Raw genomic sequence first — 15,678 nt, forward strand, 5'->3', positions numbered from 1 at the left:
TATGTTATTATTATTTTTATAAAATAATTTGTTATATCATAAGTTTTTTAAAATATTATTTTATCATGTCATGAGAATGCTATTTAAATTATGCGAAAAAAAATAAATGAAAAATTAGTAGATTTAAAAGAATAAAAAAAATTGGTCTAGGAACTACTTTGATTTACGAAGTTTAATTTTAGAGATTAAATTGAATCATTTAACAAAATTCATGGACTAGATTAAATGGCTTAACAAAATTCAGTTATTAAATCAAGTCACTTGTAATGATGATGGTTAGTAACATATAAACAAATCATGTTATGACATGTGGACAACCATGTCTTGCCACATGACACTTTCATTTACATTCATATGTCACATGTCATTTAAGAACTTGTTTGGGTAAGCTTTTAAAAAAAAAAATTTGAGTTATTTTATTTTAAAAGATTTTATAAAAAAATGAAAGTAATTTTATGTTTGATATCTCATATAAAAAGATTTTTTATTTATCAGTTATGTTTGGGTATAATAATATAAAAGTACTTTTTGTTTATTTATTATATGAAAACATCTTTTTTTAAAAGAAAAAAGATCTTTAAAAAAAGATGTAAATTACAACTTCTTAAAAAAGATATTTTTCATTTTTTTAGTATTTTTACTTTTATTACTAAAAATTTGCGAAATGCCCTAACAAATAAAAAAAATATCTTTTTTTCATCACAATAATAACGCCTGAACAAATACTAAGTGTCATATCATCACTATTACATAATTAGACGTATAGATCAAGGCTTTTTTATTTATATACGCACGAGAAAAACATTATTTTCCATATTGCGTATGACTCAAAAGTATTCCTAAATTGAGCATGACCATTTCATGTGAAGCATCAACGAATTCATTTTAAGGGAGGTGAACACGAGATGAATAAGAAGCTACTATGCGCGACAGAAAACTCACTCTAAGGGAGGCAACCACGAATTGGAGCAAGTCATGTATACCAACCACAAAATGAAGCAATTAGTGATTGATACACGCGAAATGGGGACTTCAATGAAAATGCGCCTCCTTATACACATAATCAAAATAACGATGGACAAAGATTAAGAGAGAAATAAAATTTTAAAAGAAATAAAAAAATATTGGTTGATTATTTTAAGTTTAGTTTTATTTCTAGTGTTGTATTATTTTTTTATTTTAGTCTTTTTGTTAAAATTATTTTTTAAAATATTTTTTATTATAATTTTTCTTTAATCAAGTTAATCTAATTTATCCAAAATTTAGTTTTAAAAAAAGTAAAAGTCATTTTGTACTTAAGTTACAAATGTTATTTATCTTTATCTATTTTGGACAAAAAAATTATATGCCTCATATTTTAAAATATCAAAATTATTTTTATATTTTTAATTAATTAAAAATTTTATTTATTTTTAAATTAAAAAATCAGAAATTTATTTATCATTTTTTCAAAAAATGAAGTGATAAGTCTAAATGCCAATAATAAATATTCTTTTTAAGTACTCTCAATAATAAGATTATTATGTATGATTAATTTTTTATTTATTTTGTCCAAAAAAAATCAACAATTCATACATAATAATCTTATTATTGAGAGTACTTAAATTAAAAAAAAATACTTATTATTGACATTTAGACTCATCACTTAATTTTTTTAGAAAATGATAAATAAATTTTTGACTTTTTAATTTAAAAATAAATAAAATTTTTTATTAATTAAAAATACAAAAATAATTTTCATATTTTAAAATATGAGACATATAAATTTTTTTATTCAAAATATATAAAGATAAATAGCATTTGTAACTTAAGTACAAATGACTTTTACTTTTTTAAACTAAATTTTGGATGAATTAGACTCATTTGATTAAAGAAAAATTATAATAAAAAATATTTTTAACAAAAGGACTAAAATAAAAAAATAATACAATACTAGAAATAAAACTAAGACTTAAAATAATCAACTAATATTTATTTATTTCTTTTAAAATTTTATTTCTCTCTTAATCTTTGTCCATCACTATTTTGATTATGTGTACCAGGAGGATTCGAGAAAGAAAAAGTATAAAGAGCTAATGGTCTAAACATTCAATGTGTAATTGTGTACAATGAAGGTTTAGAAAGTATTAGAGATATGACCATTAGTGTTACATTATCCTGTTAAGTTACGCTTTTTGGATGAGTGAGTTTATAATATGGTATTAGAGTTCTAGATCCGAAAAGTCAAGAGTTCGATTCTTGTGAACTCCAAAATCAGCTTAAGTTACCCTTTACCCATTTCGTGTTCACCTCCCTTAAAATGAAAGCTAATTCCATTTAGTCGATACTTCACATGAAATGGCCATGCACAATTCAAAAATACTTTTTGAGTCATGTCCATTATAAAAAATAGTATTTTTCTCATACAAAAAATAGTCAAAGAACTATCTTAAATAACTGTATTTGACTAAATTGAGTAAACTTAAATTTTAATAGCATATTATCTCATATTTTAATACAACAAATTGAGTATTATCTCATATTAACTTAAATGATTGGTATCAGGAACAAATTAAATATTATCTCAGATTTTAATACAACAAACCAAACATATTATGTCATATACTTAATCTGATTTATACATGTTTTGCATTGATAAGTAACTGTAACCAAAGGCAACTGTCTAGAGTATGGTTGATTATATTGTGATGTACACTGAGAAACCAGGAAAATAGCATCAGCTGAAAAAAAGAGCTCAACTCCGATTCTGGAAACACACACACAAGCCTCCAAATCTCTATATGATTCCCTGATCGAAGCAAGAAGCATTGAAATTCTTCAAGAGAGAAAGTTAAATTAAGAATGATGGGGAGCGATGGCGACGGTGATGCACCATTATTGGACGACAAAGCAAAGCGAATGAGGGATCTGCTATCCAGTTTTTACGCTCCAAACCCCTCAATGTTGTCTCATTCCCCCACCGCCTCCTCCAAGCATTCAACACCCGACGATATCAACTCCTCCTCCTTCGATCCCAACCATTACATGAACATTCTCGTCAATAACTCCAACTTGGAAGGCCTTCTCAAGCGCCACGTTGATATGGCCGCTGAGATCAAGAATCTCGACACCGACTTGCAGATGCTTGTTTACGAGAATTACAACAAGTTCATCAGCGCCACTGATACTATCAAGAGGTATATTAATATCATTCATCATATTTTTATGTATATCTAAATTATCCATTAATAATATGCATGCTTTGTTTGAGCAGGATGAAAAGTAATATTTTGGGGATGGAGGGAAATATGGAGTACCTTCTTGAAAAAGTAAGTCTAGCATTAAATTAATAATTATTGATCATTAGCAAGAATAGGAGGCTTGAGAGTTTATTAGCAATTAATTAATCACGTCTTTCTTTCTTTTTTCCCTAAAAAATCCAGATCATGTCTGTACAGTCCAGGAGTGACAGTGTTAACACTTCTTTATTTGAGAAGAGGGAGCACATTGAGAAATTGCATCGCACTTGTAATCTTCTTCGAAAAGTTCAGGTATTAAATAATGTTCATCAAGTTTATATATATTATTCTAAGCATGATGATTTTGTCTCTCATGTAACTTATACTTTTCACTGATATGGAAGAGTAGTTCATATATGATCTACCTGATAGACTTGGCAAGTGCATCAAATCAGAAGCCTATGCGGATGCTGTCAGATTCTACACTGGTGCAATGCCAATTTTTAAGGTTGGATATGTAGGAATAGTTATTATTATTAACTAATTCAATTTCTTATTTGTCTAATTTTTACATTTTACACATACAAATAGTTTCATGCAATGCAAACCATCTAGGCCTTATATGGCATATCTTTCTAAGTTTAGTTTTAGTTTATTTATTTATTTTACCTTCTTTATCAGGCATATGGAGACTCTTCATTCCATGATTGTAAGCGAGCATCCGATGAAGCAATAGCTATCATAGTTAAAAACTTGCAGGTATAGTTCTTTGGCATTCATGATATGAGGGCTATGTTAGATATATGCTAAGCATCCTACGCTGGCAAACGTGATTAAAAATTTTCATTCAATTCTTTGATAATATGTTGAATAAAAAGCTAATGTTCAATTTGTCATTGAGAAGCCTGTCATCTTAATCAACATTCTCTTCTCCAACCAGGAAAAGCTGTTTTCAGATTCTGAACCTATACAAGTGAGAGCTGAGGCTGCATTGCTGCTTAAGCAGTTGGATTTTCCGGTTTGTATTAATTCCCCCCTCCCCCTCTCTCTCACATTGACATGCTATCCTAATTATTGCATCATGATGGAGCTTTATCAACTGCTGAATATTTTTCTTCTAGATGTTTACTATACGTCTATAAACTATCTTCTTCTTGATGTAAACCCAATTCCAACCCCCATCCCCACCCTTTAGATGAATATAATCATATTATCATATTTGGTGTTTTTAATTAAAACCATGGTGTTCTACTTTTGTCTTTTGGTAGGTGGACAATTTGAAGACAAAGCTGTTAGAGAGGTTGGAACATTCCCTTAGAGACATTCAACTGAAACCTGAAGAGATAAAGAATGCTTCACCCTCTGCACGTGAGGTAGTACTGTCAATATTATTTTGTTTACTTTCAGTTTCATATATATGATATATCTTATTTGGTAGTTATGATTAGGTGATTGATCACTTGATCATGTTTTCTTGCTATTTCTAAACAAAGGTAGCTATTCTCGAATTTGTGGAGGCTATTCATGCATTTCGAGTAATTTTCCCAGATTCAGAAACTCAATTAGTTAAAATTGCTAAAGGCTTGATTACCAGGTCTGCTGCAGCCAGAAGTTTTCTTAATTTCTGTGCTCGAAATTTTCATTTTTTATTTAATACAAACCACTTTATTATTTTCTAGGGACTTTGTAATTACCGAGGAGTATGTAACGACTAGAATTTGTGCGGCAGATCTACTAGGTGTTCTTCGTAAGTATATGACTCTGATGTCCTTTTGAGAGATTAACATGATTTCTAGATCCAGGTGACTCTTATATAAACTTTCTGATCATACCTTGATATGTGAATCATTGTCTTTTAACACCTATATCTTGGATGTGATGTGATGTGATGTGATATTGATTATTGAGTAATTTTTTATATGAACAAGTATGAAATTTCTTTTCTAGTTTAAGTTCTTCCCTTAACTGAAAGGTTTTGAATACATGGTGTGTAATAAATGTTGATCATATCCCTATACTTTCTTTTAAATGTTTATCATCCAAACTTAATCTGTATGGGGACATGGTAATAATATTTTCTTTTCATAACTGTATTGATCTATTTGGTTTTATGATGTCTTTTGGGAAGCATTTTATTGCAATGCACTACATGTATGAGCATGTAGGAGTGAGGAGCTCGCCAGAATCTCCATTTGATGCAATTTATTATGCTTCAAAAGATGTGCAATATCAACTTAGTTAAAAGTAGTGTAGTTCTATGATATCATGGTTTTAAATTGCTATTAACCACTGATATAATATGCTGTTACACTTCACCTGGCCACAGGAGTTATTTGGAATGAATCACTCCTGATGGACGAGGTCTTGCAGGATTCAGCTCTATCTGATCATTTTCTTGAGGTCATTCATCAAACTTCTTCACAATTCAATCTCATGGAAGCTCATTTTTAAAATGGATTTTCATCAACTGGTCCTAAATATTTCCAGGGTGCTAAGGCTGCTGTCAAGCTATATGTGGAAAGTGCATTTTCTCAACTTTTGCTAGATATCTCAGGTTAATGCAGAAAATGTCTGTTTTTAGTTTCAGCTCAAAGTATCCTGCCAATTAGATATGCTTGAGCTAGTTACGAAATTTGCAATTGCAAAATTGTTGTATGATTATGCTGACATAGCTTCCACTTCTTAGATTGCCTCTTAAAAATTTTGAAACGAGATGAAACAGAAGAGTACTCCCTGGAAACTGCTCTAGATGCTAGCACAAAACTTGCTCTCCAAGGAGGCAGGAACCTCTTGCTGGTAAACACATTTACGTACCTAACCTTTTAGATGTAAGATCAGTTGCATGTACATGAACAAAATTTCCCATTGTAAGATTTCTTTGTTATTTCATTTATCTCTCCAGTCATTGTTCATTTCAGGATGTTTGCAAGATTCTAGATGATGGCTCAGGGATTATAGACAAACTAAGAGAGCCAATAATTGATTGGGTACAAGAAGGGTTACAAGATTTTTTCAGGCAACTTGAGGATCAGTTCCAATCGTTTTCAGGGAAGAATAATTCTTCAGCTACACAAATTCATGGGCTGACAGAGGCAGCTGCTTTTGCTGGCCTTGTCCTAGTGCTGGCTCAATTGTCTGCTTTCATTGAACAAACTGCCATCCCTAAGATCAACGAGGTAAAGATCCACTCAACAAACTTGCATTGGTTCCATAAAATTTATTCCTTTTTGTATCATGATGGCATGCCTTAAACAAATTTCTTCCAAATGGTCAGGAATTAGCAGTTTCTTTTTCTGCTGGTCCATATGAATATGGACCCGCCTTTGTTCCGGGAGAGATCTCTCGAAAATTTAGATCAGCTGGTGACAAGTTCCTACAGCAGGTATGCTTTCAAGCCTATCTAGCTATCTATCATCTGTTAGTGTTTGTAGTCCAGTTCTACTTTAATACTTAATAACATGGCTGTGTCAACATTGTGCCATTTTTTGGTTAGTAGAACAGAATGGTTTTTTCTTTTCTTTTTATAGAAATATTTATTCCCTATTTTCCCTGTTGCGACTTTATTTCTTTAACAATGTTTTCTTGTATAAAAAAATAGTTCACAATTAAGCAGTGTTTTACATATTTGATTCTTTTCAGTACATAAATATTCGAACTCAACGAATATCACTACTCCAGAAGAAGAGATTTGCCACACCTAAATGGGTTAAGGTCAGCAATGCTATGTCTATTTTGTTAGTGTTTAAGAGGTTCACCACACGTAATATCACTTCTAGGTGCTACATACACAAAGCTTATATTGAAAGGGCTTGACTATAATTATATGAAATCATTTCTTTTGCTTTGAGCAGCATAAGGAGCCAAGAGAAGTTCATATGTTTGTTGATCTATTTCTACAAGAGGTTGGTTATCTATATTGTATATTCATTACTTGAAGCATTAGAGTAAGATTCTTATTCCAATTGTATATGATGTTCCAGCTCAAGGTCATAGTCAATGAAGTGAAGCAGGTTTTGCCTCAAGATATGCGAAAGCATCGTAGAAGTAACGCAAGCAGTGCTTCGTCGAAAAGTAATTCCTTCCGAGAGGAGAAATTATTGCACCGCTCAAATACTCAAAGGGCGAGGAGCCAGCTTCTGGAAACACATTTAGCCAAACTGTTTAAGCAAAAAGTTGAAATTTTCACAAAAGTAGAACACACCCAGGTATTGAATATTTATCATATTCGTGGTGCACAATTTGAATAAGGTTTAATTACTTTCTCGGTCCTTATAGTTTTGTATGGTCCTTATAGTTTCACCGAATTTTAAATTAGATTTCTATACTTTTTTTTTTCTTTTCAATTAGGTCCTTATACCATATCCGATTTTGTAACTAAGTCTCTACCGTGACAAAAACATTGAAACTAACGGAATATTCTATTATAGTATACAGAACATCCAATCAAATATTAAGCATGTTCGTTTTGTTATAAAGGAATATTCTGTTAATTCCAATGTCCGACAGAGACTTAATTACAAAATCTGATATAATATAGGGACTCAATCGAAAAAAAAATATAAGAACCTAATTGAAAATTCAGTGAAATTATAGGGACTACAGAATAATTAAACCTTTGAATAATTGATTGCAAACATTGTTCATTATCCTTTGTTTATATAAACTGCAGGAATCAGTTGTAATGACCATAGTTAAATTATCCCTTAAAAGTTTACAAGAATTTGTAAGGCTTCAGACTTTTAACCGGAGTGGATTTCAGCAAATTCAATTGGATATGCAGTTCCTAAGGACTCCTTTAAGGGAAATAGTTGAAGATGAAGCTGCAATGGATTTCTTGCTTGATGAGGTTGGAAAAGTAGTTTACAGTTAGTTATAAAATTGAAAATTCTGATGCAGTGTTATATACTCATGAAAATAACAGGTTTAAAATATTTTGTTTTTTTCTTTCGGTGGGGGGTGACACAGGTGATTGTTGCTGCTACAGAGAGGTGCCTTGATCCAATTCCATTGGAGTCCCCCATTCTGGACAAACTAATTCAAGCAAAGCTGGCAAAATCTTTGGAGGAGAACACATCCTCTTCATAAAACCTTATACATTCTGTTCTTAGGGGAATATTTTTTTTGTTATTCGTTGTCCAAATTATAAGCAGGATTAAAGAGAAGGATGCATTTTCCAAAATAAATTCTCACTCTATTATTAAGGCTGCATTCGTTGCACTATCTGAAATGCCGTAAACATTACCTATCATTAATTCGGAATTATTTACATATATCAGCCATATTTGGTACATTATTGTATGATGATATTTGGTTTTATAAACTAGATAATAGAAAATTACATGTATAACACACAATTAGTTGTATAATTTTACATCAAAAAGAAGAAAAAATAACAAAATTTAAAAATCGTTGAAAATTTAAATAGTTCATCTAAATGACAACAGAATAAAATAAAAACTTTCTTTCTCTCGAGAACAGTTTTTTCAATGTGCATTGTCAAATATTGATATTCTTATAAAAGGTTATACACATTTAAGTAATTTTATTATTTTGTTAAATATTAAAAATGGATTGGAATAGGATTTTTATAATTAAAAAGAAATTCCAAGAGAGATAATGAGATTTAAATTTATAAAAATACGATTTGAATATCAAAATCAGCTATTAAAATCAATCACCAATATTTTTGTGTATAAATATATATGTGGTTTAATTTATTTTTAAAGTGTATTTATATTTTAATATATATTTTATATTGGCGGCTAAATTTATAATAACATTTGTGTATAACTGTATATTAGCAAAAACTTTCAATGGTAGATATTAAAATAAAGTGTCATTTATGTATATATAGAAAAAAACAATATATTGATTTTCTATAGAGAGGGAGCAACATGTTCAGTGGCTGTAGTTTAGTGGTAAGAATTCCACGTTGTGGCCGTGGAGACCTGGGCTCGAATCCCAGCAGCCACATAATTTTTGTGCTTTTTGATTTCTTATCTGATATTCGTTAGGGTGTACCGTGTACCCGACCACACCTTATCTCCATACCCTTACCAAGGGGGTCGTTCCCGCCAAAACCTCCCTCGTTCTTTTATAGTTTGGCGCCCAAATTCCATTTCATTCCCACTCTACCCTCTCTCACTCTTCTACCCACTTCTCTCTCGCACGCACTCTCTCTCCGTCGCCGTCTCCTCCGAAGTGCAAGATGAACACCACGGTCCTCGATTTCGACTCAGACAAACGTAAACCTCTCTCTCTCTCTCTCTCTCTCTCTCATATGTTGTTTCTCTTTTGTCATTTCGTTAACACCATTTCCTTCTTTTTATTTTACCGGCAGTTTTGGCCAGTGACTTTCTCAAGAACTTCGCTGACATCAATGGCGAATCAAAATACATGAACATCCTTGTAAGTTCTCCAGCTTCGTTTTTCCCTCTTATTTCTTTCCTCCTAACTTATCCAACTTCAAAGAATACTAACCCTAGTTCGCTTCGTTTTATTTATTTGTCTTTTTGGTTTCAGCAAGATGTAGCAAACCACAAAACTCGTGCTGTCCAGATCGATCTCGACGATTTAATTAATGTAAATATTTTACTTCATTTTCCCTTTACTTCTAGTTTTTGCTTCTTGTTGATCTGATAATCTGTATATTTATGCGTGTCTGTTCACCTGTTGATTTCTGGGGGTTTTCAGTACAAGGATTTAGACGAGGAATTTTTGAGGCGTGTAACCGAGAATACTAGGAGGTACATTGGGATTTTTTCGGATGCCATTGATGAGATCATGCCGGAACCTACTGAGGCCTTCATAGATGATGACCATGACATATTGATGACACAGAGATCAGACGAAGTTGCAGACGGTGAAGATGGTTCAGACCCACAGCAGAGGATGCCTCCTGAAATCAAGCGCTACTAGTGAGTATCGCTTCTCCTCTTCCCCTTTAAATATCTATTGGCTTCGTGCACTATGAATGCTGCAATTTAGCTTGACATTGCAATTTCCTGTGTTTTGGTTGTAGCAAAAAATTCAATAGTCATTAGTGTTATTTTTGTAAGTGGCAAAAAAAATGACTAGATTTTGCAAATTATGCCTGCCCTGACTTATATGTGACACTGCATATAGTTATCTTATTTTTGTGGGAATTGCAGTGAAGTTTATATTAAAGCATCTTCAAAGGGACGACCATATACGATTAGGGAGGTGAAGGCTTCATATATTGGTCAGATTGTAAGGATATCTGGTATAGTGACACGCTGCTCAGATGTTAAACCTTTAATGAAGGTTGCTGTATACACATGTGAAGATTGTGGTTTTGAAATTTACCAGGTAATTTGGGAAATCGCTGCACCAACTGCTCTGTTCCCAATTTTTTTTTTTCTCATTATGTTTTTATTTGTTAGAATCTACTAAATCTTGACATGGTTTTTTCCTTCCCCTCCACAAACAGGAAGTAACAGCTCGAGTCTTCATGCCTTTGTTTGAGTGTCCATCCACCCGCTGTAAAATAAACAACAATAAGGGGAACCTTATCCTTCAGCTGAGAGCTTCAAAGTTTTTAAAATTTCAAGAGGTCTGTACTCAATTCTGTCTCAGTCATCAAAATGTGCGGACTTCTTATTTTTCTGTACAATTACTTGTTTACTTTAACTAAGTAACTGGAGATATGGTTCAACTGCAGGCAAAAATTCAAGAATTAGCTGAACATGTTCCAAAGGGCCATATTCCACGAACAATGACTGTTCATTTCAGGGGAGAGCTCACAAGAAAGGTGCTATTTTCTACCTGTTGACATTAAACTAACAGTCAGAACATAGTTTTATTTATCAAGCATGTGATAGTTGTGTTAACTTCATACTTGGACTTCCTTTACTGTTTATATTTCCTTAAAAGCTCATGAATAAAATCTTTGCTGAAAATAGATGGGCATACTGAGAATTATTGACAAATGATTCAGCTATGGAAGCTTAGCTGGCTAGTTATCTGATTCTGTTTTTAACCCTTTCCTGCTTCTTGTATGTTGTCAGGTGGCTCCTGGCGATGTGGTTGAATTGTCTGGGATTTTTCTTCCTATACCTTACACTGGTTTCAGAGCAATGCGTGCTGGTCTGGTTGCTGACACTTACTTAGAGGCGATGTCTGTAACTCATTTCAAGAAAAAATATGAGGAGTGAGTTACCTTTTTTTTAATCTTAACTGATAATGGCTGGCACTTTTTTTAATCCCACTTCCAATAAATTAGTTTCTGTCAGGTCTGCCAAAAAATACATTTTTTAATAATATATGTTTATTTCTTTTTATAAATAAGCAGCTTTGATTGGGCTTTTTATGACTTGTACAAAATGAAATCCTTGATTAATTTTACTCATAGTAGAGTAGTTGGGGAAACAGCAGCTGCCTAATCAATTTATTCTTTCACAGATATGAACTTAGAGGAGACGAGGAGGAGCAGATTGCTCGTTTAGCAGAAGATGGCGACATCTACAATAAGTTAGCAAGATCATTGGCTCCTGAAATTTTTGGACATGAAGATATTAAAAAAGCACTGCTTCTTCTTCTTGTTGGTGCTCCCCATCGGAAGCTGAAAGATGGAATGAAGGTAACTATAAACATTGAACCAAATATGTTAAGTGGAGTATTTTTCTTTGCTGGATATTCATGTTGAGTTGGTAGGGAATAGAAATTGTTTTCATATGACACTTACCAATTTCTAACGTGTAAATACGACTAAGTTTGTATGATTTTGATTATACATTTTGGTTTTGTTTATTTTGTATTCTGTTTAGCTTATAGTTCCTATGGTATGTTATTTACCTACTACTTATCAGTCTTCATTTAATTGCAGATTAGAGGAGATTTACACATATGTTTGATGGGTGATCCTGGTGTTGCCAAGAGTCAGCTCCTTAAGCATATAATCAATGTAGCTCCAAGGGGGGTGTACACCACTGGAAGAGGTAGTAGTGGAGTTGGTCTAACTGCTGCTGTTCAGAGAGATCCAGTGACAAATGAGATGGTTCTTGAAGGTGGAGCATTGGTAATGCCAGCTTCCATTTTGTAGTGATACAATTTCTTTTTATATTCCCTAGTGATTATGTTGCACTTAAGTTAGCAAAAAATGTGGTAAAACAGTTAAACACAAGCAATGCTGTTAGTGCCTGCAAAATTAAAATGGTGAATGATTGTTTTCTCTAAATTATTTCCGTAGTTCCTATATCAATACATCAATGTCCTCTGAACTGTATTTATCCAGCTGTTAATGTATGATGGAATATTCTGGATTTCAGGTGTTAGCAGATATGGGCATATGTGCCATTGATGAGTTTGACAAGATGGATGAATCAGATCGAACAGCTATACATGAAGTCATGGAACAGCAGACTGTTAGCATTGCCAAAGCTGGGATCACTACTTCACTGAATGCAAGGACTGCTGTGCTTGCTGCAGCTAATCCCGCCTGGTATTGTTATTTCTTTTCAACTAGGTGGTGACAGGTTCTTATTGATGTTCATGCATGTGGTTCCCAAAATCTAATTTTATCTACACTTTATTGTGAAGGGGAAGATATGATCTACGAAGAACTCCAGCTGAAAATATTAATCTTCCCCCTGCCCTCCTATCAAGATTTGATTTGCTGTGGTTAATCCTTGATCGAGCTGATATGGATAGTGATCTTGAAATGGCTAGGCATGTTGTCTATGTCCACCAAAATAAAGAGTCCCCTGCACTAGGATTTACTCCTCTTGATCCCTCTGTTCTTCGGTAATAACAGAAGGATTACTAACTGCTCTGATTTTTATTTATTCGTTTTTGTCATATTGGAGTTTATTGCATATATGATGTCCATTTGATTGCATGATTCTTTGACATCTCTCAGTTTCAAGTATGCTCTTCTTGCTTGTAAAAGAAAATTATTACAAATTAAATTGCTTGGCATTTTTCCAGTGCCTATATATCTGCTGCAAGAAGATCATCTCCCAGTGTCCCAAGAGATCTGGAAGAGTATATTGCAAGTGCATACTCCAGCATTCGACAAGAAGAAGCCAAGTCTAGTACTCCCCATTCATACACAACTGTCAGAACATTGCTCAGTATTCTCCGTGTATCAGCTGTAAGTCCTTTTTTCTTTTAATTGTTGATTCTCCTTGATAATTTAAGTTTCTTTACAGGTTGCATAAAAATTAAGTTCAGATGAGGCAAAGGAGATCAATAACTAAGTATTTGGGATATATATATATATATATTTGGATGGATTAGTGGTCTGTGTGTATGCTTAGATTGTCTCCAATTTCTTGACAGGCGCTTGCAAGACTCCGTTTCTCTGAAACTGTTGCTCAGAGTGATGTGGACGAGGCACTGAGGTTAATGCAGATGTCAAAATTCTCTTTGTACTCCGATGAACGTCAGAGATCTGGTCTGGATGCCATATCAGATATTTATTCCATTCTGCGTGATGAAGCTGCAAGGAGTGGCAAAACGGATGTCAGCTATGGTGATGCACTGAATTGGATATCTAGAAAGGTCAGTTCATAGTTCATACTACCCTATTTGGGCTAAGTTTGACTGCTAACACGTGAGGTTGAAAACTAAAAGGACCCTAAAAATAATAACAAAAAGAATCTTACTTTATTGAATAAAGGGCCGTACACTACAAAAGCATTGACGTTATGAGGAGTGTAGGCAATCTTCAATATGAAGCCTATGGGTTTGTTTTAAAGATCATGTTCTAATCTTGTAAAGCCTGACTGCATTACTTTTTGGCTTTGGAACAGGGGTACAGCGAAGGTCAATTGAAAGAGTGTTTAGAGGAGTATGCAGCGCTAAATGTATGGCAGATAAGTCCCTCGTTTGATATCAAGTTTATTGATGCTTGATGAGGCAATCTGGTTTCAAGAAGCTAATATTAGAGTACTGGGCTCACTATTGGGAATCATGTTCGGTATTCTATATCTTTTACTCGTAGTTTGATTTTTGCCAACCCGGTGTAAGTTCCTTTTATTACGGAGTTGCTATTTTATTTTGGTTTAATTTATTCATCCCGTTTCTAAAACTTTTATGCTACAGCTAAGTTAGGGCTAGTACAAATTAGAAGCACATTAGTTGCTTGTTCATTGTAAAATCTATTAAGGTGACAAACTATTTGACGCGGATTATGTTGATACTTTGTAACAGACGAAGGCAGGAATTGGGGAAAGAAAAACTATGTAGTAGTTTTCACAAGGTTTAAATTAATAATTTGAGTTAGCTATCTTATGGAGACGAGATGTTTGACTATATTTGGGATTAACAAGTAATCTAAAAGTATTCTTTAAAGACATACAAAATGAAAAGTAATAAAAAAAATTATACACTCCCTGTCCCGAAACCTCTGCGTAGGGTTTGGAATGCAGAATTCTAAGGCTTGGCTGTGCACCATTGTAGTTGCAATCTCTACATTATGGTTTGTCAGGAACAAATTTGTCTTCGAAGGTGATAGAATGCACCTAATTTGTGTCACCAACCAAATTGGAATCAGGAGCGACGAACTTTTGAACACTCCCCTACTGCGTCTAGTCCGTGCTATGCTGCTCATCCGTTGTACACCACCACCTCAGAATTGTCAATTTGTCAAATTGAATGTTGATGGTTCTTTCACAGCTAGCTTGGGCAGCGTTGCTTGTGGTTGACTCATCCTTGATAATTCGGTAGTTCATGCATACCTTTGGGGAATTCTTTGTGGTCTTCAGCTGTGGCAAATGATCATGGGAATGTGATTGTAGAATCTGACTCAACTACAGTAATTAACTTCATCAAGGATGGCTGTCTCCCTCGTCATCCTTGCGCTTCTTTGGTGGAAGATATGAAGAATCAGGCCCTAGAAAAAGATTTAAAGAGAAGAATAGAGGACCCGGAAAATAATGATAAAGAAAAGAAAGAATAATAAAGCTTATCGTCATGATATCTTAATTCTTAACAAGATAACAATCGACGGAGGAAGTATCTATTTATTTATTTATAATATATAAAAGTTAATACTAACTTTTTTCACAATAAGTTTAAACTTTTTCTTCTTTATTAACGATATCGCATTAATAATTCTAATGATTTAGCAAAAGATGTTAATCAATTAATTACTATTTAATAAAATATTTTTAAAAAATTAAAAAAAACTTTTATCTATTATTCAATTGAAGCATCAAATACTAATTAAATATAATAAACATATATTAAAAAGTGTTATAATAATAATTATAAAAAATTTCAGTTACAAATATTCAAATTACAACTTATATATATTAATTATTAAGACTCTTACTACTTTTCATTTCTTAATTTTTCATACCAATTGTCAAAAGGTTTTTAAAAAATAATATAACATTTTAATATGTTTTTCATTCTCATTTATTCATTTTTTAATTATTCACAAACAAAAAAACGTATGAAAAGACAAAGTGTAACAATTAATACAAATCAAAAATTA

General features: G+C 32.8%; 2 protein-coding genes and 1 non-coding gene across 3 annotated transcripts; all 3 read left to right on the forward strand.

Moving 5' to 3' along the window:
- The first annotated feature begins 2,844 nt into the window (after positions 1–2,844).
- LOC130933620 (vacuolar protein sorting-associated protein 51 homolog) lies at positions 2,845–8,303 on the forward strand. Its single transcript, XM_057863243.1, has 19 exons — positions 2,845–3,176; positions 3,254–3,308; positions 3,423–3,530; positions 3,628–3,726; positions 3,900–3,977; positions 4,159–4,236; positions 4,487–4,591; positions 4,712–4,812; positions 4,898–4,965; positions 5,545–5,618; positions 5,706–5,772; positions 5,905–6,014; positions 6,137–6,394; positions 6,493–6,600; positions 6,858–6,929; positions 7,070–7,120; positions 7,199–7,423; positions 7,888–8,064; positions 8,184–8,303. The coding sequence occupies exons 1-19, from the start codon at positions 2,845–2,847 to the stop codon at positions 8,301–8,303; spliced, it is 2,286 nt and encodes a 761-aa protein (XP_057719226.1).
- Positions 8,304–9,119: 816 nt separating this feature from the next.
- On the forward strand, positions 9,120–9,191 carry TRNAH-GUG (transfer RNA histidin (anticodon GUG)). The gene has a single exon. It is a non-coding gene; the product is annotated as a tRNA-His (tRNA).
- Positions 9,192–9,359: 168 nt separating this feature from the next.
- Positions 9,360–14,478, forward strand: LOC130932792 (DNA replication licensing factor MCM7). Its single transcript, XM_057862208.1, has 15 exons — positions 9,360–9,463; positions 9,559–9,626; positions 9,741–9,800; positions 9,912–10,135; positions 10,370–10,547; positions 10,669–10,791; positions 10,900–10,989; positions 11,246–11,388; positions 11,640–11,817; positions 12,064–12,255; positions 12,506–12,678; positions 12,777–12,980; positions 13,164–13,329; positions 13,518–13,739; positions 13,991–14,478. The coding sequence occupies exons 1-15, from the start codon at positions 9,427–9,429 to the stop codon at positions 14,090–14,092; spliced, it is 2,160 nt and encodes a 719-aa protein (XP_057718191.1). The 5' UTR covers positions 9,360–9,426; the 3' UTR covers positions 14,093–14,478.
- Positions 14,479–15,678: the final 1,200 nt, after the last annotated feature.

This window comes from Arachis stenosperma, chromosome 6, assembly GCF_014773155.1.
Source record: "Arachis stenosperma cultivar V10309 chromosome 6, arast.V10309.gnm1.PFL2, whole genome shotgun sequence".
In the NCBI taxonomy this organism is placed as follows: Eukaryota; Viridiplantae; Streptophyta; class Magnoliopsida; order Fabales; family Fabaceae; genus Arachis; species Arachis stenosperma.